Source organism: Protobothrops mucrosquamatus, unplaced genomic scaffold, assembly GCF_001527695.2.
Source record: "Protobothrops mucrosquamatus isolate PMUCROS unplaced genomic scaffold, P.Mucros_1.0 scaffold43, whole genome shotgun sequence".
NCBI lineage: Eukaryota > Metazoa > Chordata > Lepidosauria > Squamata > Viperidae > Protobothrops > Protobothrops mucrosquamatus.
In genome coordinates, this window is record NW_015386425.1 from 1,214,100 (window position 1) to 1,240,446 (window position 26,347).

General features: G+C 39.4%; 2 protein-coding genes across 2 annotated transcripts in view; one reads left to right on the forward strand and one right to left on the reverse strand.

The window, feature by feature from the left end:
* The window catches only part of DROSHA (drosha ribonuclease III), a 101,171-nt gene extending 90,196 nt beyond the window's left edge, over window positions 1–10,975 (reverse strand). Inside the window, exons 1-6 of the mRNA XM_015811503.1 lie at window positions 10,952–10,975; window positions 10,502–10,615; window positions 8,925–9,785; window positions 6,916–7,008; window positions 4,523–4,748; window positions 1,299–1,440 (exon numbers count right to left, since the gene is read on the reverse strand). Coding sequence (XP_015666989.1) covers window positions 1,299–1,440; window positions 4,523–4,748; window positions 6,916–7,008; window positions 8,925–9,778 — 1,315 coding nt within the window. The 5' untranslated portion in view covers window positions 9,779–9,785; window positions 10,502–10,615; window positions 10,952–10,975. The remainder of the gene's footprint in view (window positions 1–1,298; window positions 1,441–4,522; window positions 4,749–6,915; window positions 7,009–8,924; window positions 9,786–10,501; window positions 10,616–10,951) is intronic.
* A 461-nt stretch (window positions 10,976–11,436) lies between these two features.
* On the forward strand, window positions 11,437–25,675 carry CUNH5orf22 (chromosome unknown C5orf22 homolog). Its single transcript, XM_015811504.2, has 9 exons — window positions 11,437–11,562; window positions 12,550–12,695; window positions 14,184–14,333; window positions 15,823–16,279; window positions 19,069–19,131; window positions 19,770–19,891; window positions 20,971–21,037; window positions 22,276–22,415; window positions 25,229–25,675. Exons 1-9 carry the CDS (start codon window positions 11,437–11,439, stop codon window positions 25,383–25,385), a joined length of 1,428 nt encoding a protein of 475 aa, XP_015666990.1. The 3' UTR covers window positions 25,386–25,675.
* The last annotated feature ends 672 nt before the right edge of the window (window positions 25,676–26,347 follow it).

Here is a 26,347-nt window from a genome sequence, read left to right on the forward strand (position 1 = left end):
ACATGAGGAGACATGAAAAGAAAGAAAAAACATAATCCTGTCAAGTTCCAGCATCTGTTTATTAATAGCTCTGATTCTGCCCATCCTTGGCCCTCCAAAAATTATTTCCAGAAAGAAAGTAAACCTTAATAGATGAACAAGTCAAAGACCCATGATCTTATCTTCAAAATATGATACCTCCCTTTCATTCCCAAAAACCTCCGCAGCCTCCTGAAGACAATGCCAAAGGGTCTCTCGCGGGAAAAATGATACAAACTTCATTCTAGTCTTCTCAGGAATCACACACAATATAGGGAATTATGTATCACATAATATAGGGAATTATGTATCACATAATTATGTATCACATAAGGCAATACAGGTAATCCTCGACTTACGAACACAAATGAGCCCAAAATTTCTGTTGCTAAGTGACACATTTGTTAAGCGAATTTTGCCCCATTTTACAACTTTTCTCGCCACACTTGTTAAGTGGATCACTGCAGTTGTTAAGCTAGTAACACAGTTGTTAAGGGAATATGGCCTCCCCATTGAATTTGCTTGTCAGAAGGTCATAAACAATGGTCACATCACCCCAGGACACTGCAGCCGTGACAAAATGCGAGTCAGTTGCCAAGCATCTGAATTTTGATCATGTGACCATGGGGATAATGCAATGGTCTTAAGTGTGAAAAACGGTCATGTCACTTTTTTTCAGTAGTGTTGTAACTTTGGTCACTAAATGAACTATTATATGTCAAGGACTACCTGTACAGCCATGCTGGCTCAGGAATTCTGGGACTTGAAGTCCATGAGTCATAAAAGAGCCAAGGTTGCTTACCCTTGGTCTAGACCCAGCCTGGTCTAGCGGTTAAGACACCATGAAAGAAAGAAACTGAGAGGCCCGAATTCTAGCCCCACCTTAATTAGGAAAGCCGGCTGAATAATATTGGGACAGTCACTCTGTCTCAGTCCAGCCCACCTCACAGGATTATCTTTTGTGGGGGAAATAGGAGGAGGAAAGAGTATTAGGTATGTTCACCACCTTGAGTTATTTATAAAAGTAATAAAGGCAGAATAAAAATGAATAAATAAATAAAGATTGATGGTGATAGGCTTTTTGATCTTATCCCAGCTTCCCACAACAGAGAAAAAAGGTTGAAGAAGTGAATACTTAATACAAAGTTGAAGGGTCTAAAGAATGTCCCCAAAAGCTGAATTTGGTTAACCCTTCAAGAAAATAGAAATCTATCTTCCTGCAACCTATAGATTTTACACTCACCTATATATATGACACTCAGCCTATATATGACACTCACCTACATCTTCATCCAGTTTAGTCTTAGGTGGCTCCCATGGAGGCCTGGCAGCTTTGGCCTTTGCTTGACGCCTTCCTAGGTCTTCTTCAAATTTTTCATACAAATCTCTGAGCCGGCTCGTTCCCACCACTGTGGAATCCCCCTTGCAAAAGCAACCATGGGAAAACGGGAAAGTTACAGCTGTTTTGAAAGGACAAGGATCTACTGAAAGCAATCTACTTATTTTAAAAAAAACAATCTCTCATCATGCAAATAATTTACATCAGTGTTGGCATGTAAACAGAGATATCCTACCAGAGTAATATTTAACATCCACCCAGCACTGATCACTAATGCAGAGTAATAAAAATGTGGAAAAATGTTCTGCTCCATACAGATGGACATGAAAGATCATCTGCTCTCTGTGGTTTCGTGCCTCCAAGATAAACATGCACAGCAGTAAAAGCATTTCCAAATTGTAAACAGCAAGCAATTCCAGTGTAAATTGTTCTTTTGTGAAATAATCATAAAACCCTATTTATAATGAGCTGCAACCAAACATGAGGCAAAAACTGATTGGCTGGACGGCAGGATCTCCTTTTCCAAAAGTGCTTTTCATGACTGCATAAAATAATACAGGAAACCCTCACTTACCAACTGCATCTTTCAGAAACAATTCAAAGTTATAATGGCGCGATCCCTCAGTTATGGGATCCCTAGTCATGTGTTCATTACATTACATTCAATATTCATTGTCCTGTTTTTTTTCTCCTTTGCAGAGCAGAGAAATGGGACAAGAAGGGATTACAAGAGAGTAAAAAGGCACACAATGGGGAATACACCATATTTCAGTTGAGTATGCTTAAGGCTGCCAGTGCCACCACATTGCTTTTGATGTGTGTTCCACATTGTATGCTTGCTTGCTCTTATAATCCCTTCCTCTTTGTGAAGCGGAGAAATAAGCAATTTCTGTAAGCAAGTGTTTAACGCACCAGACTAGAAGCCAGGATTAGGTATGAAAGCTGGCTGGGTAACTACATCAGTCACTCTCTCTCTCAACCCAATTCACCTCACAGAATTGTTACTGTGAGGAAAATAGGAGGAGGAAACAACATTGCAAGTGTTCACCACCACATTTTTATTTATAAAAACAATGAAAGCAGGATAAAAATAATAAAGTAAAAATAATAAAATAAAGAAATAAAATAAAATAAAATCTCTCCTGTGTCTGATCCTTTGCCCCCTTGCTCATAGAGCAGAGAGAATGAGAGATTATAGGACAGTTAAGTAGGCATCCAATGGGGAAATCACTGGGCTGTGTATTTTTATTTTATGTGTATCCCTACTTTATATGTCTACAAACTTAAAAAAAAATACCATGCAATGTTTAAAGAGATATCCCAAATTTCTCCTAAAAGTGATATTCAAAGCAGTTCACAAAAATGGTATATAGATCAAATGTAAGACTATAATTAAAAGCTTAAAATTAAATCAATTTTACAAAAAGAATCAACGTGCATATTTATCCTGATACTTTAAAAAAAAATACATCTGATTTTTAATTGTAACCTCAAGTTTTAAAAACTGTATTTTGCTAAAGAATATTGATCTTTCACAGAGATACATTAAAGTCTGCTTTCAGAGTTGCTCATCAGCATACTATTGAATATCAGGGTCAATAATATGTATTCCTGGAGATCAAACAGTTTTATTTAAACTTTTCTCCAACCACTTCCTTGCTATGGAAAAATAAAGCCCTTCTAATAACTGACATTGGAATCCAATATATGATGCAGCTGTATATATTTTTTATTATTATTCTAAATGGCTCTGGGCTCAAAGACTACAATTCTGTATCCATGCACCTGCCCTATCTTATTTACTTGGTATACATACAAATATCAGAGATCCTTAATTAATTCCATTAGCTAATATAAACTCTAATTTAAGACATGTAAAATTCACAATCACAAGTAGTCCTCATTTAGCAACTACCTCATTAGGGAACTATTTTCACATATAATTGTAATTAATTGTAGGAAAAGAATCATTCTCCAACCAATGCATGAATGCCAAAAAATTCTGCACCTGACAGCAACACATGCCAGAGTAACACTGGCATCGCCGCATGAGAGAACTTTAGCTAAATAACATGGCAACAGCCAGCAGCATGTACATACTATAAATAGCTGATCCCATTTGGTTGCAAAGAGATTTCATTTGGGTTTTTTTTACAGCATTAATTTTAAGGGAACATATACATTACAGAATGGAAAATCTTTTTTAAAAGTTTTTAAAGGGAAGGTTTTAAATTGGTCAATCTCATGTTGGTTTAAACCAGGACAAATGGGGAGATGATCCTCACAATAATCGAGCTTTTGTTGGGCAGCTCAATATATTTGAGCCCCCAAATCCTTTATTAAGGGCCCTGAAGAATATTTCTACTTTTTCTGTCAGTACGTCGTTTGCTTGTCATACATTCCAATCCATGCTATTTTCTTGTTGAGCGTTCTAACATCAGACTGAATAGTCCATTCCATGAAAAAATCGTATTATATTTTGTTCCACAGTTCAGAGGAGAAAGGAAATATCTATTCTGACTTGGATCCTAACATCAACTAAAATTAGTTATGGAAAGCAAACTTCAAATTTTCTCTCCCCTTCTGCAGCCCACGAGAAGACTCTGGAAGATGGGTAATTCTTCCTGTAAACATAGCAAAATAGTGTGTAGAGCAGGCATGTCAAACTTGCGACGTCACGTGACGTCGCACGGCGTATTGGGACTTTTCCCCCATTGCCAGCAATGGGGTGGGCGCGGTTTCGGCGTGATGCATCCGACCCACAGGCTGGCAGTTTGACATGCCTGGTGTAGAGAGAAAGTGGAAAGGGATAAGGCATTACCCCAAAATCAGGCACCTCTCCCCTCACCACAATATTGGGTAATGTTCTGAAAGGCACAGCTGAACACTCCAGAGATACCTTATGGTGAATTCAGAGAGCTGCAGAAAGCCTGGGAAAAGAAATTCTTACCTGAGCTTCCATAGTCAGTTTTATTTATAATCTAAGGCAGGGTTAGTCAACCTTGGCTTTTTTATGACTCGTGGACTTCAATTCCCAGAATTCCTGAGCCGGCTTAGCTGGCTCAGGAATTCTGGGAGTTGAAGTCCACGAGTCATAAAAGAGCCAAGGTTGACTACCCCTGAGATTCCAAGGAATAGATTGCCAGGAACCCTCAGAATACATACCACTTGATCCATGGGATCATTTGAATAGTAGCTTTCTGAATGGGTACAACGAACCCACACTGGCTTCAGTAGATCCTCTTCTTCTTCCTCGTTCTTTTCCCCTGCAGCTTCTTCTGGCTCTTTGTCCTTGATGGAGGTATAACTTTTCTCTCTACTGGCATTTTCTGACCACCTCTCCCTGTCTTCTTCCCAACGGGGTCTCTTTCGGTCCTGGCTAGGAGATCGACTGTGCAAGAAGGGAAGGGAGTAAAAAAAGTCCACATTTCATACCAAAACTAGCCCCAGTTCACACATAAATGAATCAGTGCCTCCATAACCTTGTGAACTTTAAAACTTCCTCTAAAGTTTCCTCCTTCCATTATGTATTCAAGATGGGCAGTGATTAATATTTGTATGTTACTTATATGTAAGGGTGTAGGTCTATACATATGTTGTATATAGTATGTTTAAATGTGTGTTATGTATTGTGTACACTTTGAGAGCAAGCAACTAAATTTCATTTTTAATGTGTGCCAATGTGCCCACAGTTAAAAATGACAATAAAGATTATCTGTCTATAAAAAGGTGACCATACGATCTCAGGACAAACTGTGTTTCAATTAAGGAGGTGCTGACAGAAGGTCATACAGCCAGTTCAATGCAGTAGTTAAGGTGCTGGATTAGAAACCAGGAGACTGTGAGTTCTAGTCTTCCCATAGGCCTGAAAGCTAGCTGGGTGACTTTGAGCCAGTCATTTTTTTCTCAGCCCGACCCACTTCACATGGTTGTCATTGTGTGTGGGGGATGCGGTGCGGGGAGGTGGGAGCATTATGTACACTGCCTTGAATTGTAGAAAATAAACACAGAAGATAAATCTAATTAATAACAGTGCCATTCCACTTCAAAATACCTTATTGTATCCTCCTAAGTATAACATATTTAAGAATTAGGCAGAATATAAAACCAGGGCAATCATATCAGTTTCTCTTTTACATATACCACTTCTCAGTGGTGAGATTCAAATATGTGAACAACCGGTTCTCTGTGTGGATGCTGCTTCCGGAAGTCCATTCTGGGCCTGGGCAACAAAAAATTAGCTACCGGTTCTGCCGAAGTGGTGCGAACCGGCTGAATCCCACCACTGCCACTTCTCCTAATACAAGGCAAAACTAATGTTACCTTGTCTAAATTAATCACTTAGATATATTAATCACTTCATATCCATAATGCTTAACCAAGATGGACGAAAAAATAAGATGATGCTAGCTAGCTGAAGTCCAGCTACTTTGGGGGACAACACATGGCCACAAGAGATGGTCTTGTGAAAGTAAAGAAACAAAAACACCCAACAGTCCACTCAATACAGTTAACTTAGCAACTATTCGAAGTTACAACAGACCTCAGAAATGCTACAGGTAATCCTCCACTTACAACTGTTCATTAACTACTGTTCAAAGTTACAACAGCACTGGAAAAAAAAGTGACTTACCACCAATCCTCGCTCCTACAACCCTTGTGGCATTCCCACAGACTATGGGATCAAAAGTCAGGTGCTTGACGACTGGCATGTATTTATGACAGTTACGGCATCCCGGGATCATGTGATTGCCATTTGTGACCAACAAGGAAAGCCAATGGGGGGAAGCTAGATTCACTACACGATTCACTTAACAACGCTGTGATTCATTTAACAAGAATGGCAAAAAGATTGTAAAGGCAGGTGCAACTCAACAACTATCTTGCTTAGCAATAGAAATTCTGGCCCCAATTATGGTTATAAGTCAAGGGCTACATTTACTTATGACCTCTCTTGAAGTTAGGATTTCCACCACCACCACCACCACCACCACGGTCACATGATCAATTTCAGGTGCTTGGCAACCGGCTCACATTCATAACTAGTTGCAGTGCTCTATGATGATGTGGACCAGGATTTGCAATGTTTTTTTGCCTGTTTTGCAAAAAATGCCCATTTGGAAGAATGAAGTGGCTTCTTTCTACACGGTCCACTTAACAATCATGTAATTTGCTTCATGACTGCAATGACTCGATTTATGACCACCGTAAGAACAGTCATAAGATCGAGTCAGACCATGTGATGAATCATTTAATCATGACAACTTATGACTAAAAATCCAGGCTGAACTGTGCTCCTTAAGCGAGGCTACAGCTCTTAGCAATAGCAATAGCACTTAGACTTATATGCCACTTCACAGTGTTTTTACAGCCCTCTCTAAGAGTCAGCGTATTGCCCCCAACAATCTGGGTCCTGATTTTACTGACTTCGGAAGGATGGAAGGCTTGAGCTGGTGAGACTCGAACTGCCAGCAGCTGGCAGTCAGCAGATGTAGCCTGCAGTACTGCATTCTAACCACTGCGCCACCACAGCTTGTAAGAAGAGTCAAACGTCTTACCTTCCTGTCCTTTTGTGATCTTTCCTATAGGACTTCTCTGTAGATGGCGATCGTCGACTATCCCGGTGTCTGTGCCTTTCCCTTTGATGTTCCCTTTAAGAGTATTTTTTTAAAAAAACACACAATTCTCAGTATGGAAACATTCAGGTCCCAAAATACATGGGGAGAACCAGAAGCAAATAGATTAGCAAGCTAAAAGCTCCAGAGTGAAAGACATACTATTGCCAAGTTTCCAACCAGGGTTTGAAAAAGAACCCAGACATACTATTTATGGAATCTCAGAAGGAGAAGGAATCACTGTTTTATTTTCAACTTTGCTATAACACAACGCAAAGATCAACAGCCTTTTCGTGTGATCTTGCATGAAGGTATGATTGCCTGCTCCACCCACCCACCCCCAAAAAATCACTCCAAGCATTGCAAAATGATTGCATTTCAAAATATAGTGAAATTTTTATGTAAGGACCCCAAACTTTCTTGAGATTCAGGTACTTGATAACATTTCTCACATTTTTTTAAAAATCAATCATAATTTGGAGTAGGTAGGCATGGATATCATTAAGAGTACTTCCAAATATGGCAGATAGGAAGAAGATAGATAGGCAGATAGGAAGAAGATAACCAATGGGTTCTACCCACCTATTTCTATTTATCTGTTGTTTTTATCTTGGTCTTTTAATTTTAGCAATGTGATACTGAAGAACAATCTTTAGCGGGAATTAGTAATCACTTTTTTTTCTTGAAAACAGTAACAAAGGGAAAGCAGAAGAGAACACCTCAAAACAACTCGTTTACTATGGTAGAAGGGAAGTTAGACTTGATGAACAAAATGAATCTTACACAACCTGGAACTAAAAATAGAGGAGATAAAGCTTCCTTCCCCTTTGTTTACAAATGTTGTGAATCTGCGAGGGTAGTTGCTGTAGCAACTATGAACCCTCCGTTCTCCAACTCAGACCTGGAGATGGATGGAATAAACATGTGGAATCCCCATACTCAACAGACTCTCAAAATTTCTAACACAGAGATCAAGAAAGTTGGCATATCTCTACCTCTCAAACAGGAAGAGGTGGAGACACGCACCATCCCCTCTGGACTGAATGTTCCCACCATCACTTATGAGCAGAAATGAAGAAAAGCTGTCTCCTCTTTACTCCTTAGTTAGCTGGAAGAGGAACACTTACTTCATGGCTAACAGATTTCCCCTGCTTCCTTCCAGCTCTGAATTTCTGGGGTACTCTACCTTTTAATAGTGGGGATCACAAAGGAGACAAAGTAAAGGAAAAAATAGTTGTTGAAGATGTCTATGGAGATTCTCAATCATCCAAGGTCATGGTTGTTCCAAAGGTGCTTTTCTCAAAAGGCAAGTAGATTTTCTTGGTGTTTTCTTTGAAAATTCTCATTCAAGAGTTCCTCACCAGTCAGTTAGGACAGAAGAAGCTTCTTGGATCAGAAGTGAAATGTTCTCAAAGAAAACACCAAAAAAGTCTTTTGGAAAAAACTCCTTTGAGATAGCTGTTGAAGATGCAACAGCGTATGAGTTGCATCTAAATTTGGACAGACGATGCTTACTTAGAAGTTATTCGACAATTGCAAAAGCATTAGTGATTCTAACCCAGACAAAGAGGAAATTCATCAGTGTATCAGTTCTATTGGTTGAGTTGTAGCTTAGATATTTAACTAAAGGGGTTTATGTTTCCTTTCTTCTTTCTTCTTACAAAACAAAGATTCTTCTTTTTTGTATATTTTCCTTGATCACTCAAGTTAGGATTATATTCAGAGGTCTGTCAATATTGTCAAACAAGGATCACTAACAAGTGCAAGCCTGTATCAACCCAGCAGTCTGTGGGGTTCAAGAAAGCACCAAACAGGAAGCCATTCTTCTATGAACTACAAAAATCTGAAGTAGTTTCCTCCACTAATAGAGCTGCTCTGTCATCCTCAGTCCCAATAAAAAGCAAGACAGAAGAGCTGAGAATAGCACCACAGATAACCCAGATTACCTGTACCATTCATAACTTCGATGCCGGGGTGGGGTTCTTCCTCTGACATAATCTGATCTATGACGACTGCTTTCTGCCCGCCGGCGATCTGGGCTCCTCCCTCGATCCCGCCGGTCCCCATGATTAGTGGAGCGATGCCGATCCCCATGTCCGTGGCAGTGATCCCGATGGCGATGTTCGTCATAATATTTACTCCTCTCTGGAGATCTCCGGTCAGTCTGAGATTTTTCTACCAGGTATTCATTTGGATGCCGGAAGTTACTGCTGGTGTTACCACTGCTATTAGGGCTTCCACTGTTGCTTTGATAAGAGTTTGCATTGTGTTGGTAGCTATTAAAGTTAGGAGGTGAAAAGGTCTGCTGGGAGTACCCTGGAGAATACACGGGCTGGTAATTCACCTGTTGAGGCATTACCGGTGGAGGCACGGGATGTGGTATGGACGGAGGTGGCATCATGTAAGGGAATGTGTTTTGTCCAGTTGCATTGGCTACAACGGGAGGGTTACCAGGGTTTGGGACAGGGGGAGGAGCTGGGGGGAAACAAGGAGGAAGTGGGAAAGTCTGCCTCATTTGAGGGCCTGAAAAAGGAGGCCGGGGCGGACATTGGGTGACTGAACTTTGAGCCGAAGGGGGGATTGGTGGGGGATATGGGACAAAATCTGGCCTAGGAGGGACATAGTTTGCAGCTGGAGGGTTTGCATAGATAGAGGTGGTTGCAGTTGGCTGGTCATACTGATACTGCACTGAAGACTGCTGAGGGTGTAGCTGTCTCAAGTTTTGGGGACGAAAGGTTTGTGATGAAGCTCGAACGGTGGCTCCTCCTCGGCCCCGGGGGCATCCACGCCCAGAATGAAAAGACATTACCCGGCTAGAAAGAGAAGAAGAGGAAGCAGGGAAAAACGATTTTGTCAGATTTCTTTGAGTTGGAAGAGGAAATCTTAGCAACTGGCTGTGAAAAGGAGGCCATGCTTGCAATATTTTAATAACGCCAACTGATTTCACCACACGTTTGTTTGCTTAGTGTTAATAACCACTCAATGTTTTTGGTTGAAAAATTAAATTTTAAAAAAAATCCGTTGAAATTATATGTCTATCTCTCTGTGAAAATTTAAAAATGTTTAGATAATATCATCTAAACTATTATTGACATGATATAAATTATTATTACTTCTAAATAGGTAAGTTTGTTTTGATTATAGCAGCATTGTTCATACTTTTATTCACTGCATGTTTGAAGCTGCATATTTGCTACTCACTTATGAACTTGGGTGCTTTATCCTTGGTCTACAAATCTACACATAATCTTTCAAATGGCACGTCTAGCATTCGCAATAATATCTTCCTGCAGGTTCTTGAGCAAAGACTCAACCACTATCAAATGTAAATATTAATTCATAAGAGACTCTTTTACATTTTGCAATCCTTAAAAATATTAACTAGGAAATAAATCCTGCTTATCTTTTTGGAATTTGTTTCTGACGGACCGTGCTTAAGTCTGCACTCTAAATTGTAATACACTTATTAGTTTTAATTCAGAAAATGTCTTGTTCATCAACTGTTTAGTTTATGCATATCTTTTATTACCTTTTGGTAACTCTAGGATACTTTGACGGACAGTTCAGGCCTTAACGTCCAAGGAGATCATACATTTGATTGTACTCTTGTCCTACACAGGGCTTGCTCTTTAAAGAACTCCATCTTTTCAAAAGAAAAACAAAACACGTGCTTATTAGGTTCCTTGTTAACTTCGTGAGATTCCGATTTTAAATCGGGGAGGGGATAAAAGATAAGCAAGTTGAAAATTGAAAATCCCAAGTGTTAAGTATCCGTGAAGTTATTTCTCGCGCTATATTATTTCCAACATTGTGCATAGCTTTGAAATAAGAAAAGGACAAAATAAGTGTATTCTCAAACATGAAGACATCACATATCCCACCAGAACAAAGAAGACAGAAAATAATCTAAATCCCACTTAGCGTCGCAGAATCATTACCCCCGCCCTCCATCAAGAGTACCGTGCAACTTTGTTTTTACCTGGAAACGCTGCTTTTGACATTCCGCAACGCAGAACGTAGGTACCGGCAAAGGCAAGAGAAAATTTGCGGATAAAACCCTTACGCCGGAAGAAAACACTCGGAAGGAGGAGCATGCAGGATATCAAAACGGAAGCTCAGGGGGGAAATGTTAATTTTTCTAGCAAAGGAGAAAAGAGCCAGGGAAACTTATGATTAACGAGTTGACATGACACTACAATATTTTGAAGATTCCTGGCAGCCAAGATTCCTTGTCCTAAAAACGGAATAATCATTGCTCCCCTCCTCCTTTCCGTTCCCAGCATGCCTATGTGTGTCACGTTTAGACGTGTCCCCCGTTCTCTTTGGAACACGAGCTGGGCTAGAATTCCGGCCTTAGAACGTAGCGTTTCCCAGCATTCGATGCCTTCCTGCACTGAAGATCTTTGCGTTCTGTTTTAGAATCTTCGATGTCCCGAACATTCTGTGACCGATAAGCTGATCAAAATGAGTAGCGGCGGCGGCGGCAGCGGCCGAGGAAAGGAGCAGAGTGTTGGACACGAGAGTAGCGCGGGCAGCTCTCTCCGCACGTACCCGAAGTTGCCGGTTTGGGTGGTGGAAGATCATCACGATGTAAGTTAAATGCCGATCAGCAAATGGTTTCATTGTAGTTCGCTAGTGCTCGGCGTTGTGAAATTGGGGAGCAGCTCCAAAGACTTCATGGGACTGATTCTTATTGACTATAGGCAGTTGAAGTTGGAAACCTAAGACTTATAGTAATGATGATAAAGTTGGAAGGGACCTCGGAGGTCATCTAGTCCAACCTCCTGCTCAGGCAGGAAACCCTATACACTTTGTGACCACTTGCACTTTATCATACACAAAGATGCTTTGATCACAAATCTTCTCTCTTAGCCCCACAGCCCAAGAATAAAAAAGTAGCAATTTTAAAATATTTTTCTCTTTATGCTGAAATTCCTACATTTTGTTAACTAATAATTTTGGAAACCAGGTCAGCTGATCTGTTATGGATGTAAACAGAGGTGTGTTAGGGGAATATATAATCACTTTCCTCTTTAAAAGTATTTATAAAGCGATCAGGCTTCTAGGAAAGTCTGGTTTTCCCTGTATAGTTCACTTTTAGCAGCAATCTGGAATATTGAGATTTTCTTTTAATCTAGTTGGAGTTGAAGAGAGAAGCCCTTGCGTTTTTCTGCTTTCACATTGTTCTGAAACAGTTTTAATTTACAGGCAGCAGTCCCATTTTTCTTCACTGCAGTCTCTCATGACTATAGGTAATTTTTAGGCCCTCTTTATTTCATGAATAGCACTTGAACTCAATCAGAGCCTGAGTATCTTTTAATCAACTCGCAATACTTGGTACTGAGACTTAGGACTGTAGTATTAGTTAAGAGTGAATTTTATTGATCTTGGGTTTTATAATAGGGCATACGAATTTTGCTGCAAAGATTATTGGGACAAAGCCAATTATTTCCAGCCACCCCTGCTTTCTAGTAACAACCCCTCTTTCTGATGACATTCCCTGCAAACCTTGATGAATTTTAAAGTTTATCCACTGTTTTTCTTGCTCCCACAACGTCTGCACTGGTGTCATTCCAGGTTCTTCCCTTCATTTACCGAGCTATTGGCTCAAAACATCTTCCTGTTAGCAACATCAGCTTTGTTCATTTGGACTCCCACCCAGATCTCCTTATTCCAGTGGGCATGCCTGCAGATACTGTGTTCGACAAAGAAGCTCTGTTTAGGTATGATGGTGCAGGCTTGTTGACTGGGTAGAATTTTAGCTTAAGTGAACATAGAATGGTTAGCTGTTGGGGAAGTGTTTTCTGTGTCTTGTTCTTGGAGTGCCCTGAAGTTACATAGGCATATGACAAAAAAAAACAAACTATTCAACTCACATTACACAATCAAATAAGTAACAAAGAAATGTTCTTTAAGCATTATAATTTTGTGTATGTCTTTTACCTAAATGGCCAGACGGGGGCATCCGAAGCTCATGCTAAGAGTTCTACTTACCTAAGACTTGTATAGAACTAGCCATCCTGGCCTTTATTTCTGAGAAGTCAGTTCTGCTGCTTATGTAGAAGAACATGATGAAGTTTGTATATTATTTAAGGAGCAAGCCCCCAAATTAAATGGGGTAGACCACAGAATGCCGACTGATAAGGTGGTCTTGGAACCTAACAACTGAAGAATAAACAGGAGCACTGAACACTGCAATGCTTTTGCTACAGCTCCTATAATTTTATCTGCTAAGTACATCGGAATGCTCAGAGAACTAACTGTGAGGTTTGCAAAACTATAAAAATGCTTTATGTTCTGCAGAAGTTGAACAGCAAACAGTTTGCATATTAGCATACAATACATGCAGTCTATCTATACATATATAGAAATAATAGAGTTTCTTCAGTGAACCTTAATTCTAGACTGCCAACCTTTCATCTACATGCTGTAGGACAATAAAATCACTTCATGTACTTGATATTCTTATCGCTATCTCCGCTATTCCTAGGCATCGACACAAGGATTCATTATCTCAATAGGATGTTAAATCTAAAATTTAAATGTGAACTGTGCCAAATAGCTCAGAGTTGCATGTGGGAAATTTACTTGAAAAATCAGTGGAAACCAAATCAAATATCTAAACCTATGCGATATCTCACGATATAGTGAATCTTAATTTCCTGGATTTAGAACCATAAGTTATGTTGTTAGAAATTGGATCTTCTTGGCTATACATATATGTACGTGTTTTATAATTTATTTATCTATTAGAGGGAAAAAACCAATAAAGTTGGTAACTTTTTGGAGGTACTAAATGGTTTCTACAGGCTAAGGCTATAAATAACAATTTTGCTATTGCCTTTTTCCTGTTATATATTTATATACTATTATGTGTCGTAAATCATGCCGATCATTAAGCAAGGTTAAAACTCAAATCTAGGTCATAAGTACTTTTTGGGGATTTGTTGTAATTTTGAATAGTCACTAAAAGATCTTTCATGAGTCAGACTACCTTTGTACCTCTTTCGCATTTTTAAAAGATATCTTAAAACACTATACTTCTGACCCTGATTTTGTATCTAACAAAAGCATTCTAATATTTCTTAGGAGGGTTTATTTTTGTATGGGCCAGTATGTTGCCAATACTGTTGTTTTTTTTTTTAATTATGTCGTCTGTACCCAAGTTTCTCAGACATTTCAGCCCATATTTACCCCATGTTCTTTTACAGTGAACTAAGCATTGAAAACTGGATTATGCCTGCTGTTTATGCAGGTCATTTTTCACAAGTAATATGGCTACATCCAGATTGGGCTCAGCAAATAGAGGAAGGAACTCATCATTTTTTGGTGGGCAAAGATACCTCTACTACTACAATAAGGTAACTTAGGGATTATGTTTCTTGCAGCATTCGAAGAGTTTATTTTTGGATGTGTGTTTATCTGAGTTAGTATAGGTTTTTTATTATTTGTTAAATTTATATGCTACCCAACTCTTTCACATAAGAGTTCCTAATAAACTTCAGAATGTGTACATGGGTTATTCAGTGTTCTAATAAAACCCAGAGTCAGGATTATAGCAATTGCAATCTAAAACATTCTTTATCCATCCACAGCTTATTATATTGTGCTATCCTGGCCTGTTTCTCCTGTGCTGTTTTTATTCTTTCCAGTCCTGTGGAATATTAAAAAGAAATTCTGTAAAGTGGACAGCAGGATAACTATGTGAATGAGAGCAAGTTTGATGTGGCAGGATAAGTTGGCGAAAGAAAGATTAAGTTCAAAAGTCAACCAGATTTGGCCAAGAGATGCAGATAAAAATATTTCCAAAGTAACCTTCCAAAGCATCTCTATGGAAGAAGCATTTGAACACTGATTCCAAACATTTCTGATTTTTCCATTCTAAACTTCCTCTCCGTCTTCCTCCTGATCATGTGACTTAGAGCAGCAGTCACCAACCTTTCTGGCTTTGCCGACCGGTGGAGGCGGGTGGGGAAGAGAGGATGGTTCCAGGCTGTGCAAATAGTGTACGTGCAAGCTCACATGCACATCTCCATTTGCACAAATGGCGGACATGCACGCCCCTCGCCCAAACCGAGCTTCATGCACAAGCACCCGGTGCTCATCCACCGCTTGCATAGCCCGGTTCCGAACAGGCCTTATGCTTCTAGTTGTGTGTGTGTGTGTGTGTGTGTGTGTGTGTGTGTGTGTGTGTGTGTGTGTGTGAAGGAAGAGCAGACACAGAAGCAAGACCTATGCACCACCCTGAATAAACTTTCGCAAACCTATATGGACAATATATATGCTTAGATACTATTTTGTTGTTGTTCTGTCTCTAAGTAGAGTGACTCTTTGTGACTCCATGAAAAAACAACACATTCATATTTAACAGGTTAGTTTTTATGGGGAAGAAAATAAAGATGTTTCATATGAATATGGCTAGTAAGAGAGTTAGAATTTCAGGACGCCACAACTTATTGCTATAATGGGCAGGCTCCATTATGGCCAGAATTCAAGGACTATCTGTATAGCATTCTTAAGAAAGCTTTTTAAAAATACAACTTCTGAGAGCCATGGGGATATGGTAACAATACACTAATTGTGAGTAGGACCAAACTTTTCTTCTTGTTTTGAGGGTGGTTTTCTTTTAAAAGGAAAATGTTATAGCAGTCTTACAAAGACTTAGCCCATCAGTTTCATGCTTTATGCAGTTTTATGCTTTATGTTTTGAGGGGGGAAAGTGCATAATAATTTTGCTTGCGGGAGGAGCTGATTGTTACGGAGGGCTATCTGGCCATGAGTTGCTCATTCCTTTTTTTTTATATTTGATGGCAATAAGCTAACAATAACAATAAGCATTTATTATTCTAGGGTTACAAGCACAGATGCTTACTTCCTTTCTGATGGTCTCTATGTCCCCGCTGATCAGCTGGAGAACCGAAAATCTTTACATCTGAGTGTGTGCCTTGTGAATCCCTCCAAAGCTTCTGGTGACTGGGAAGGCAAACAAACTCCAGGTTCCGCTAAGAAGTGCAAATTAAGTGTGGATGATGCAGGTGATGCCTCTTCATCAAAAGACTCTGCCGACACGACCCACAGTTGCACAGTTGGACTGTCTGATGGCTTTGAAAAGAGTATCTCTGGGCATGAGAAGCCGAGCAATTTCCAGGTTGCCTCTGCCTCTGGTTCCACAGGAAAACACCAGTCTCAAATGACAGAACTTGTCCAAGACCTTCTCCAAGTTCTTCAGAAGGGCACTGCTTATGTTTTAGATATTGACTTGGACTTCTTTTCAGTTAAGAATCCTTTCAAAGAAATATACACACAGGTAACTATCCAGTTGCAACACCCATCTTGCTCCTCCGTTCTTTTTAAAGAAGGCCAATTTAAAAAGATATTTTCCCCCCTCCCTTCTTCATTTCATTTCATTTATTCAATTTATATCCCGCCCTTCTCCCGAAGGACTCAGGGCGGCTCACAACATTTTTAAAAACAAAGACAAACCCACACACCCCACCAAATAAAACCAAATTAAAACCAATTTTTTAGAGTTGTGGTAATTAAAATTTCTAAGAAACCCAATTTAAAATCCTCCCTAGGCCAGGCCCGCTTGTTGGAAAAGCCATGTCTTGAGGGCGCGGCGGAAAGTAAGGAGATCCGGAATCGTCCGGATCTCGGGGGGTAGTTCGTGTGACATTTAGTTCAGAATCTCTTCTACTGCTTTTCCTACTCAACATTTCCTATTTTCCCAAAGCAGTCTACAGTGCAGTGTTAAAGCAGAACTTCAAAACAAGAAGCAGTGAAAAAACTGAAAAAAAATAATACAATACACTAATACAATAAAACTCAGTTAAAATAGCAGAATGGGGCGGAAAATCTAGCACTTAAAATACAACTTCTTTCAAATACTTTCCCAACAGCTCAGGCATTTTTCTCTATGGTGAGTTTACTGGCATATGTATATAAAATTCAAACCAGAAATGTTCCAAAAATGGATATATTTTATCAATCATTTTTCTTAATAAATTACATGACTATCTTTATACCTTAGGACTAAAATTTGCCACAAGACTGTTGCGGTATGAAAGCTCTTAGGGTCCCAGTCTCCTAGGCTTATTTCATTCCTTACTACTACTCCCAAGAGTCAGTGTGTATCCACCAACTATCCTTGGCCCTTTTACAGTGCTTTCTAGCTATTCCTTTCTACTTTGAAGAGATTTCCCTTTTTTGCTGTTGTTGTCTTTTGACTGAAATTGACTCAAGCCTTTTGATGTCTCTCGCAGTTATACAGTATTGATAAACAGCACTCTTTTGAAGACTTCAACTTGTTATTTGAAGTTAGTGTATAACAACCCTACAATCTGGAATCCTAACATAGCTCCTCTGAGTACTAGGAGTATGTAAAATTCTTTGTCCTCAAAATCTATTGTAGAAAATCTGAATTGCTTTCAGAAAACATCACTATTGCTGTTGTGTTTGTTATAAACTTTCTTTGCTGTTCTGAATATTAGAAATTTGATTGCCTCTAGGGGGAGTAGGCTGAATGTCCATCAAACCACCAGCAACAGCAACCAGGACCATGGTTCCAACATTGATTCTTCTTATATAATGTCATAAAAGTCTTAAGTGTTATTGCAATTGCTATCAGAAATCATGTTTGATGGATTGTGAGAAAAAAAAAAAGAGGCACTGATTTGGGCTCAACCAAAAGCCTAAGATTATTCCAGATTATTGCTGCTTACCTGAGTACGAAAGTATTTTCAGGGCACATGACATAGTGCTGCGCAATTGCTCATTTGAATGTCTTGTCTGGTCTTTGTACTGAATTGCCTGCTGCTCCCACACTGCCCTCTGCCTCCTCCCTTAATGTTTAGCAGTAATAATTCCTCATCCAATAGTCCAGATATAAGTGACAGGTAGATAATCTTGAATTCAGTTGCCTCTGCCTGGGTCACTGATGTACATATAAGGCTATATTGCATGAACTGAGAAACCAATGTAACACTGGCATTAGAAAAGGATTAATAGCTACAGCATTTAGACTTATATACTGCTTCATAGTGCTTTACAGCCCTCTCTAAGTGGTTAACTGAGTCAGCATATTTCTCCCAACAATCTGAGTCCTCATTTTACTAACCTTGGAAGGACGGAAGGCTGAGTCCTTGAGCCAGTCAGGATCGAACTTCTGGCAGTTGGCAGAGTTAACTTGCAATACTGCATTCTAACCACTGCTCTACCACAACTCATTAAATCAGCTTTGTGGGAAGGAATTTGCCTCTGTGGCTTATGATTTCAGTAGATTGTTTATTAAAGATATTTCCTGTAATTAGGTTAGCAGTATTCCCATTAAATAGGAGATAGCTGTAGTGTAATTCAACGAACTGGTTATCATGACTTGGGACCTGACTAGGGAACAACTAAGTATCTTCCTGCCCAAGATATTTGTAGAGCAGGTGTATCAAACTGGTGGCCCATGGGCCAGATGCATCATGCACATGCCACTCCCACCCTGGCTCTGCAAAAGCAAAAAAGTCACAGTACATCACAATACATCACGTGACGCGATCGAGTTTGACACCCATGTTTTAGAGAGTTCTTGCTACCCACAAGGATAAGATATTCAGAGGCAGGCATTTCCAACAGAACTCCTCCTCCCACCAGATACAAGGATGATGGATAGGTTATTCAATTGTTGCAACGCACTGTTGTGCTGTTTGCTGTGTGATTTTAGTGGCACTGTTCAAAGATACTGCTATGTGCTGCTTAGAGTCATATGACTGAAGCAGCTTAAAAGCATTCAAAAAAATCTGCTGGATTCAGCTGGATAAAGCAAATTTTAAAATGTAATAACGGAATTCTATGTGGAAATTTTTAAGTCTCTGTATATGGAAAAATCCAGAATAACCGTGATCTTGTACAGTTTGGTTTTGACACAGAAAATAGAGAAAATGTCTAATAAAAACAAAATAAATATTTGACGATGCAGGTTTTTTTTTTTTGCAGGGAGTAGGGGCAATTTCCTATGAACTGTGTTTACGACTATAAATGCTGTTTTTATTAATGACATATAACTGCAATATGCTATGAATAACCTTTTTCATTTATTTATTTATACAGGAAGAATACAAACTCTTACAAGAACTGTACAGTTTTAAGAAACCTAAAAGCAATTTATCAGAGGTAGGATGCTGTAATTCGCAGTAGAGAATGGCGGGGTGTTGTTTTTTTTTGTCAAAATTGCTTATCTCAAGAAGAATATAAGATGTTTGAAAGAGAAGTGATCAGAATGGGGGTAATGGACAAAGAAGAGATGCCTTCTTGTTAGTGCTGTCAATAAGATTCTCAAAATGTACTCTGGAGCATGACTAGAACCCATCTCCACTTCCTTAAAGCAGCCGGTAATCCCAGGACATCACTATTTTAAAGAATGGCCGCTAATACTATATTCACCTCAAAGCAGATTTTGGGGAGTTGATTCAGAAGGATTTTGGAGCAGCGTGGTGGCCTAGAGGTGAAGACACTCACCTCCCACTCGGAAGGTTGAGAGTTCAATTCTAGGCAGTGGCAGATGTTTCTCTATCCAGGATGCAAAGAGAGAATATCTGCTGAGAACTCTGCGTAGGCGTCAGGAAAGGTATCCAGCCAGCAAATGCTCAGTTCCTCAAAACAAAGGGATTAAAGGGTTGGGAAAAAAATTGAGAAGGATTATGCAGTGCCTATATCTACAACAGCAAAAATATAACCACATTTCCTCAGCTGCATAGCTGGCCTTCTGGCTTCATACAATTGCTTAGTTCTTCCTGTTTTTATATTTGAAGGACGAGTTGGTTGACTGCGTAGAGAATCGCACACACCAGCTAGAAGACCTAGAAGCAGCTTTTGCGGATTTATGCGATGATGACACTGAAGAAAATCTGAAAAAATGGGCTGCAAATCCTGGGTATTGTAATTGAACCATGTTCTTGATACCAAGGCTACCATGAACTAGACTTTTAAGGAGGTGATGCTGGGAGATATACAGACACTGAAAGGCATTATTACCTTTCTGTGAACTCAAGTTATGTTTGGAGGGAGAACAACTCAAGTTATGTTTGGAGGGAGAACAACTTGATGAATTCTTGTTAGAATTTTTTATAACTCCATACAAGACATACTTTTTTTCATATCATACCATCATGCATCAAACTTTGCTTATACCACAATGAATCTTTCAAAATATTGGTTATTTCCATATTTGAAGTGCAATATTAGGGGCAGCGCAATGGTGAATAGAATGTAAAGGATATGTGTATATAAGGTATTATGTTTTTACTTGTGGTTTTTATTTGTGCGTAGTGTGCACTGTGGACAGCACTTAATTTCGTTGTGGGATACACAATGACAATAAAGATTATTCTATCCTATTCTATTCTAGTATCTCTGCTCCTTCTTTTAGCCAGGCTTAGTGCCATGTAAGTTTCCAAATAGTTCTCACAGTAACAAGGTATGAATAATGAAAGAGAAAAATTAAGTACACATAGATAAGTCTGTCAAATGTTACAGCCTGTTCAAAGAATCTTTGAGGCGGAAAATATTTACCTGAGTTTTTAAAAGCCACTAATTACCGGACTGTTATAAGCTGTTAGAAATAGGACAGATATCACTACTAACACCAAAACCCACACTTCCTAAAAAAATTGCATTTCTTCTTAGTAGAATATATACATAAATGCTGATGCTCGGCTCTACAATTTATCCATATTTATGAATAAATGAGGCCTAGCTATAATTTCCCAGCAACTTAACTTGGTATTATATGATATCTTCAGAGAATAGTGCTTCATCCTGATGCTAAGTTCTATTTTTTTCTTTTCTGGAAGAATTCTGCAGTTGTTATTTTAATGTTGTCAAACTTTGAAAATAGAAAGTTTTACAATTTGTAGAATGAAGTGTTATATATCATAGTTTCTCCAGCTTGTTTGGAGTGTGCCTAGAATATTTGCTCTTTAATTGCACAATTTGTATTTTAATTCATTGTAGAATGAAACCTCTAGTTCCACTTGTGCATAATTTGAAAGATCGGATGGGAACTCCAGATTATGAGATGGTAAAGCTATTCATTTTTTATTATTTCTATTGTCATGTAGATATTGACTCTCAGATATTGGTTGCATTATATAACCTGTGCTTATCATAACAAGATTAACTTCCCTCTTCCCTTGAATTCATTCAGTTGTAAGATTAGAAGCAGAAATTAAGTCAACCATAATTTAACGTTGCTCTTAATATTTGCAATTTTGAAACAATTTATTTCAAAGAACTCAAGTTCATAAACCAAGGTCTAAAGTTGGGTTGATTTTGGCAAGTATTTATTTCTCAAGCAAAACATTTTTAAAGCAAGCACAGTAAGGATTTGTTCAGGACTGCTTTTGGTTTGGTTTTGTTTGCTTGTTTTATCTTTCTATTTCTGTTATTTTTTCTATCTACCTTTTTTATTATTGCAGGTAGAACTCGACTTATGGCCACAATTGAGCCCAACATTTGTGTTAAGTGAATCTGGCCTTCCCATTGACTTTGCTTGTCAAAAGGTTGCAAAAGTTGATCACATGACCCTGGAAAACTGCAACCGTCATAAATATGAATTAATTGCCAACTGTCTGAATTTTGATCACTTGACCGTGGGGATATTGCAATGATCATAAGTCTGACAAATGGTTATAAGTCACTTTTTTCAGTAGTGTTGTAACTTCAATCAGTCATTAAATGAACTGTTGTAAGTTGAGGACTTCTTGTATTGCTCTGTTTTGTCAGAACACAAGACACTATAAATTTTGTGTGTTTTATTTGACTGAAACCAAAAAATCTTGGAACATTCCAATGTGTCATTCAAAGCAGAACTATTTGTTCTGAGGTCTGATCAGAAGGTTGAAAGGAGGAATCTAAGGGGAAATGACCAGGTTCTTTTCCATCAAAGTACAATATAAACATGGCTCATTGTAACATTAAATGTATCTAACTTACATGATTTTAGACCTTATATTGAAATACGTCACGTATTCTTGACCAAATTAGCACTCTTCAGTTGTGTCCAAATTGGCACTCTGCAAATGTGACATCAACATTTCTAATCATCCTGGCTGGAGATCCTTGAGAAATCAGATCTTAGTCACAAGAGAAAGTCAGGGAGGAAAAGATGGATTTAATATCATCTGAAGATGTAATCAGAAAAGTGTTTTAACATCTTTTCTCTTATCACCTATACTGAGTTTGCTTTTTAATTTTTGCTTGGAGTGGGAGTTCTTGAGCAATGCACTAATAAACAAATGTGTGTCATTTATTTCTCAGGTTCATCAGGCTGGCCTTACATGTGATTACTCAGAAATACCTCATCATGTTAGCACCGAAGAAGAGATAGAGAGTTTTGTACAGTCGATACAACATCTCTTGGGAAACTTACCGAAACCAACACTTGTGACCATAGCCCGGTAAGTTTAATATTTTTAAATATAATTTTTATTAAAATCTTTAAAAAAGGAGATTAAAAAAACTAAGACAAACTATCGTGTTTTCCTGAAAGTAAGTCCTCCCCCCCCCAAAAAAGCCCCAGCTTGATTTTCGGGGGTGGGCCTAATATAAACCCTCCCCCGAAAGTAAACCCTACTTAAGAGCCTGCTCAGAGGCTGTCAGTGCTTCTGCGACAAAGCGAAGCTGGTGGGGAAGGGGGGGATCTGACCCACGTGCCCCGCTAACCTACGGTATACCTTAGTGCCACCTCTGACACCGCCCGGTTTGTTCCGCGGCCGGTTTTGGCTGGCCGTGGCTTTTTGCCGCATCGTGCGACATGCCCCATGCCGCCGCCATGAGGCTTGGCGGATCCCCCCATCTAACCCACGCGAGGCCATAGCCAGGTCTCCCATGCGTATGGTAACCCTAACCCCCACTCCCCCCCAACCCTAACTGGAGATGAGAAATCCTGGGGGGAAAAATGGAAAAAGTTGGGTGGGGCAAAAAACATTTTTTCCTGTTTGTTTCCAAAGCAGTTCCCATGTCCAGGCCAGCCCCTGCAGCCCAGAAATGGCTGTGCTGGGCAGCAGCAGGAAGGGCGGTGGGAAGGGGACCGAGGTAGGGGCGGCCAGGCCAATGTTCCTCCAGCTTGAGCGGGGGGGCCTTTGCCCTGGGGAACTGGGGAGGCCGCCTTCCTGGCCTAGCCGGGTCCGCCTGAGAGGTGAGTGGGAAGGCGGCAGCCCAGGATCAAAGTGGCAGGTGGACCGCCGGAGGCTCGGGGAAGGAGGGTGCTGAAGCAAGCGGGCGTCTTGCCATCAGCGCCCATGCCGACTGCCTCTTCCACGCCAGAGCTGTAATGCCATTGTGTTTACCATAAGTGCCAGTAGATATCGGACTTCCCTCCGGCAGACCTGGGCAGCTGCGGGACAGAGACAGGCCCGTTTCAGCATCTTGCCACCTGCTTTGCAGCCTCGTCGCAGTTCTCTGCTGCTATGGAGCTGGAGAGCTTGCCACCCCACCACCCAGATGCCCTCGCTTTCCCCAGGAATTGCATGTCTTTGCTTACCTGACTCCCAGCCACGTCCCGTTTCTCCTTCACGCTCCTCCGCTGTCACGTGCAGGGAAACAAAAGAAGTTTGTGGGGGGGGAAAGGTCAATCAATTCCAACTTCGGGAGATTTTTTTTTTTTCGCGAGAAGTTGGAATTGATTGATTGACCATTTTTCCCCCCACAAACTTCTTTTTTCTATAATCTATCCTATCTAATCATTAAATCACAAGTTCATATTTTTATACAAAAAAGTCCATAGGAGGTTTCTAGTCACCAATAAACGTAGAGAGTATCTTTTATCTAGTCAAGAAAGTTAATTTATTCATCTCTGTGAATTTCCCCAACCGTTCTTCCATAGTGAGTAGTGTCAAAATCTTTCCATCTCTGTGCATATAATAATCTCATCACAGTAATCATATATTACTGTGGCCTTTATTCTAACTTCTGGTAAGTTTAACTGTGAGTGTATCTTCAGTGCAGCTTGACAGGCTGAACATTGTCTCACCCAAAATGCTTCTCCAGGCTTAGTAACCTAGTTCATATTTTACACTAAGCCTTAATTAGCTTTGCTTTGGCTTTGAGTGATGCATACAGTTGTATGCTGCAGTTACCACTATAGTTAGTTCAGTATTCTGATTTAATGCACTGTGGTTTAATCCTGACTTAATGTATTATGAACTTAGTGGTTCAAAAGATGTAGATGTTGCAGATACAAAGGAAGGAGAGGAAATAGCATTTCCGTTATTCCTAAATAAAACTAGTCAGAGAATCAAGCATGACTTTTAAGGAGAGAGGGCATCTAGGTCCCATAATATATATTTTTTCATAGAGAAAAAGGAGAGAATTTTTTTTTTAATAGAGAAAAGAGAGACATTTATAGAACAGGAAAAAAAATCACATCTAAATGCATTGTGCTTGTTGTTCTTGACCTCTTGGAGTTTTGCAGGTATGTTTCTTAAGGTTAACTAATTATTCCAGGTAGCCTTTCAAACAATTAGCAAATGAAGATGAATGAAATGTTCAGGCTTAGAGACGAACGTTAATGAGAGATGTTCAAATAAGCATGCAGGAGATGGTGTCAAAGGATTTCATTTGAGAGCTAGGTTTCCTCTTTGCAGTTCTTGCCGAGCTACTAATTGCTCAGCTATGCTACCTGAATTGTTAATTAATGCTTCCATCTTTCAATTCTTGGGTAACGTCAGGCTGAGAAACATTAGCACAGTCTCCAGTGATGTGAAAATGAAGCGCTGTGATTTAACCATAGTATAGCCAGGCAGACTGACTGAATAAGCAACGAGCCTGACGGTTAAAATGCTATTTTGACCATGAAATAGCAATTATTTGAAGTGTTTCATTATTTCACTCCTGTTTCTAGTAAGGTGCTAAGATGTCATTTCCATCCTTGTAGCTGCCTGGCTGAAATCTCTGGAACTCCAGCCAACCAGTTGTATGTTTCAGGAAGCAGAAACAGCTAGCATTTCCATTTTAGACCAGGGCATCCTGAGATTGTTTGAAAACTTGTCTGAGCTTCCTCATTGAGAAGATCAATGGGACAGAGGGTGGTGTTTTCTTGTTATCATTGCAGGCTAAGCTTTGTGGGAGAATAAGGAACATTTGCGTAAAAGATGGTATTGCAAAATGAAGGGGAGGGAAATAAGAAGGATGAAACTGTACCTTTGAAGAACAGCAGGAAACATTGTTCTTTTGAAATAAACTTAAAAGTGTTAAATGTTGGTGTTCCCAGATCCAGCTTGGATGACTACTGTCCGGCAGAGCAAGTTGAGTTCATACAAGAGAAGGTCTTGAATGTACTTCATTTGGTATATGGCACCCTGGATATTCATTTGGAATACTTGGAAAATGTATGTCCCACCGAAACGGAATTTGCATCTACGGCATGATCAACATGACCATACTTTATGGGTGTAAAAAAAAGAGAGAGACTGATACTACAAAAAGTATTGTGCTTTGCTTTCTGTGGAGTGGTAATTTTTAAAGAAGTATTTTATGAAGCTGGATTGGGTTTGTAGCACTTATTGATGATACTTGCGATCCCAACCCATTTCTCTTTTTTTTTAAATTGAATTGTTTTTCTGCTATTGCTGTGTAGATTACTTCTCCATATTCCTTTGCTTAAGAATGTGATGCAGAACTTTGGATATGGAAAAGCTAACAGAGAAAATTAATTTCCCTTCTGTTTGTATCTAATTGCCATAAGCCAAAAAAACCCACAAGTCTGTCAGATACTAAAACTGTATGTTTTAGGAATACACACACACACACACACACACACAGCATTCAAATTAAAATGATTTCAAGTTGAAAGTATCTATCTTAAGGGTGAAGCACACCTGCCCCAAATGTGAAGCAAGATTTTCTCAAGTATTTTGAAAATGTTTTGTCTCAAAGCAGGATATTTTGTACTTGAAATACAATGGTTCCAAGCTTTTGGAATGCCGGACACTGGAAATGGTTCTTTTGCACTCGAAATTGGCATTACAAACTTGAAATTGAGAATTTCAGGTTCAGAACCTCTAATGCATTTTCAAATACTGTATGTACTTTTTTTTAAACTTCTGGAGTATGCTACTTTTGGTGGCAGTGAGGGTCGTAGTCTTATCATCCATTGCCTTACAAATCTTAGGTTAATGATTCTCAAATTGTATTAAAGAGAGAGAACTTAATTGTCAAGCTTAGTAATAATAATTTATTAAATTTATATGCTGCCCAACTCCCATTACAGTCATGTGTGACCTCTGAATGAAATGGTACAGAATTTAAAGCATGCCACAATTTAATTTTGCATGTGCTAAGCCAGGAGCCTTATCTACCTCCTTAGAAACAGATAGGAGGGACTCAGAGA

Bases quoted from the DNA above. Each gene is read 5' to 3' on its own strand.
- CUNH5orf22 (XM_015811504.2), top strand. From the start codon at position 11,437: ATGAGTAGCGGCGGCGGCGGCAGCGGCCGAGGAAAGGAGCAGAGTGTT. The intron at 14,334-15,822 runs GTAACTTAGGGA...TTATTATTCTAG, and splicing joins ACCTCTACTACTACAATAAG to GGTTACAAGCACAGATGCTT. The intron at 19,892-20,970 runs GTATTGTAATTG...AATTCATTGTAG, and splicing joins AAATGGGCTGCAAATCCTGG to AATGAAACCTCTAGTTCCAC.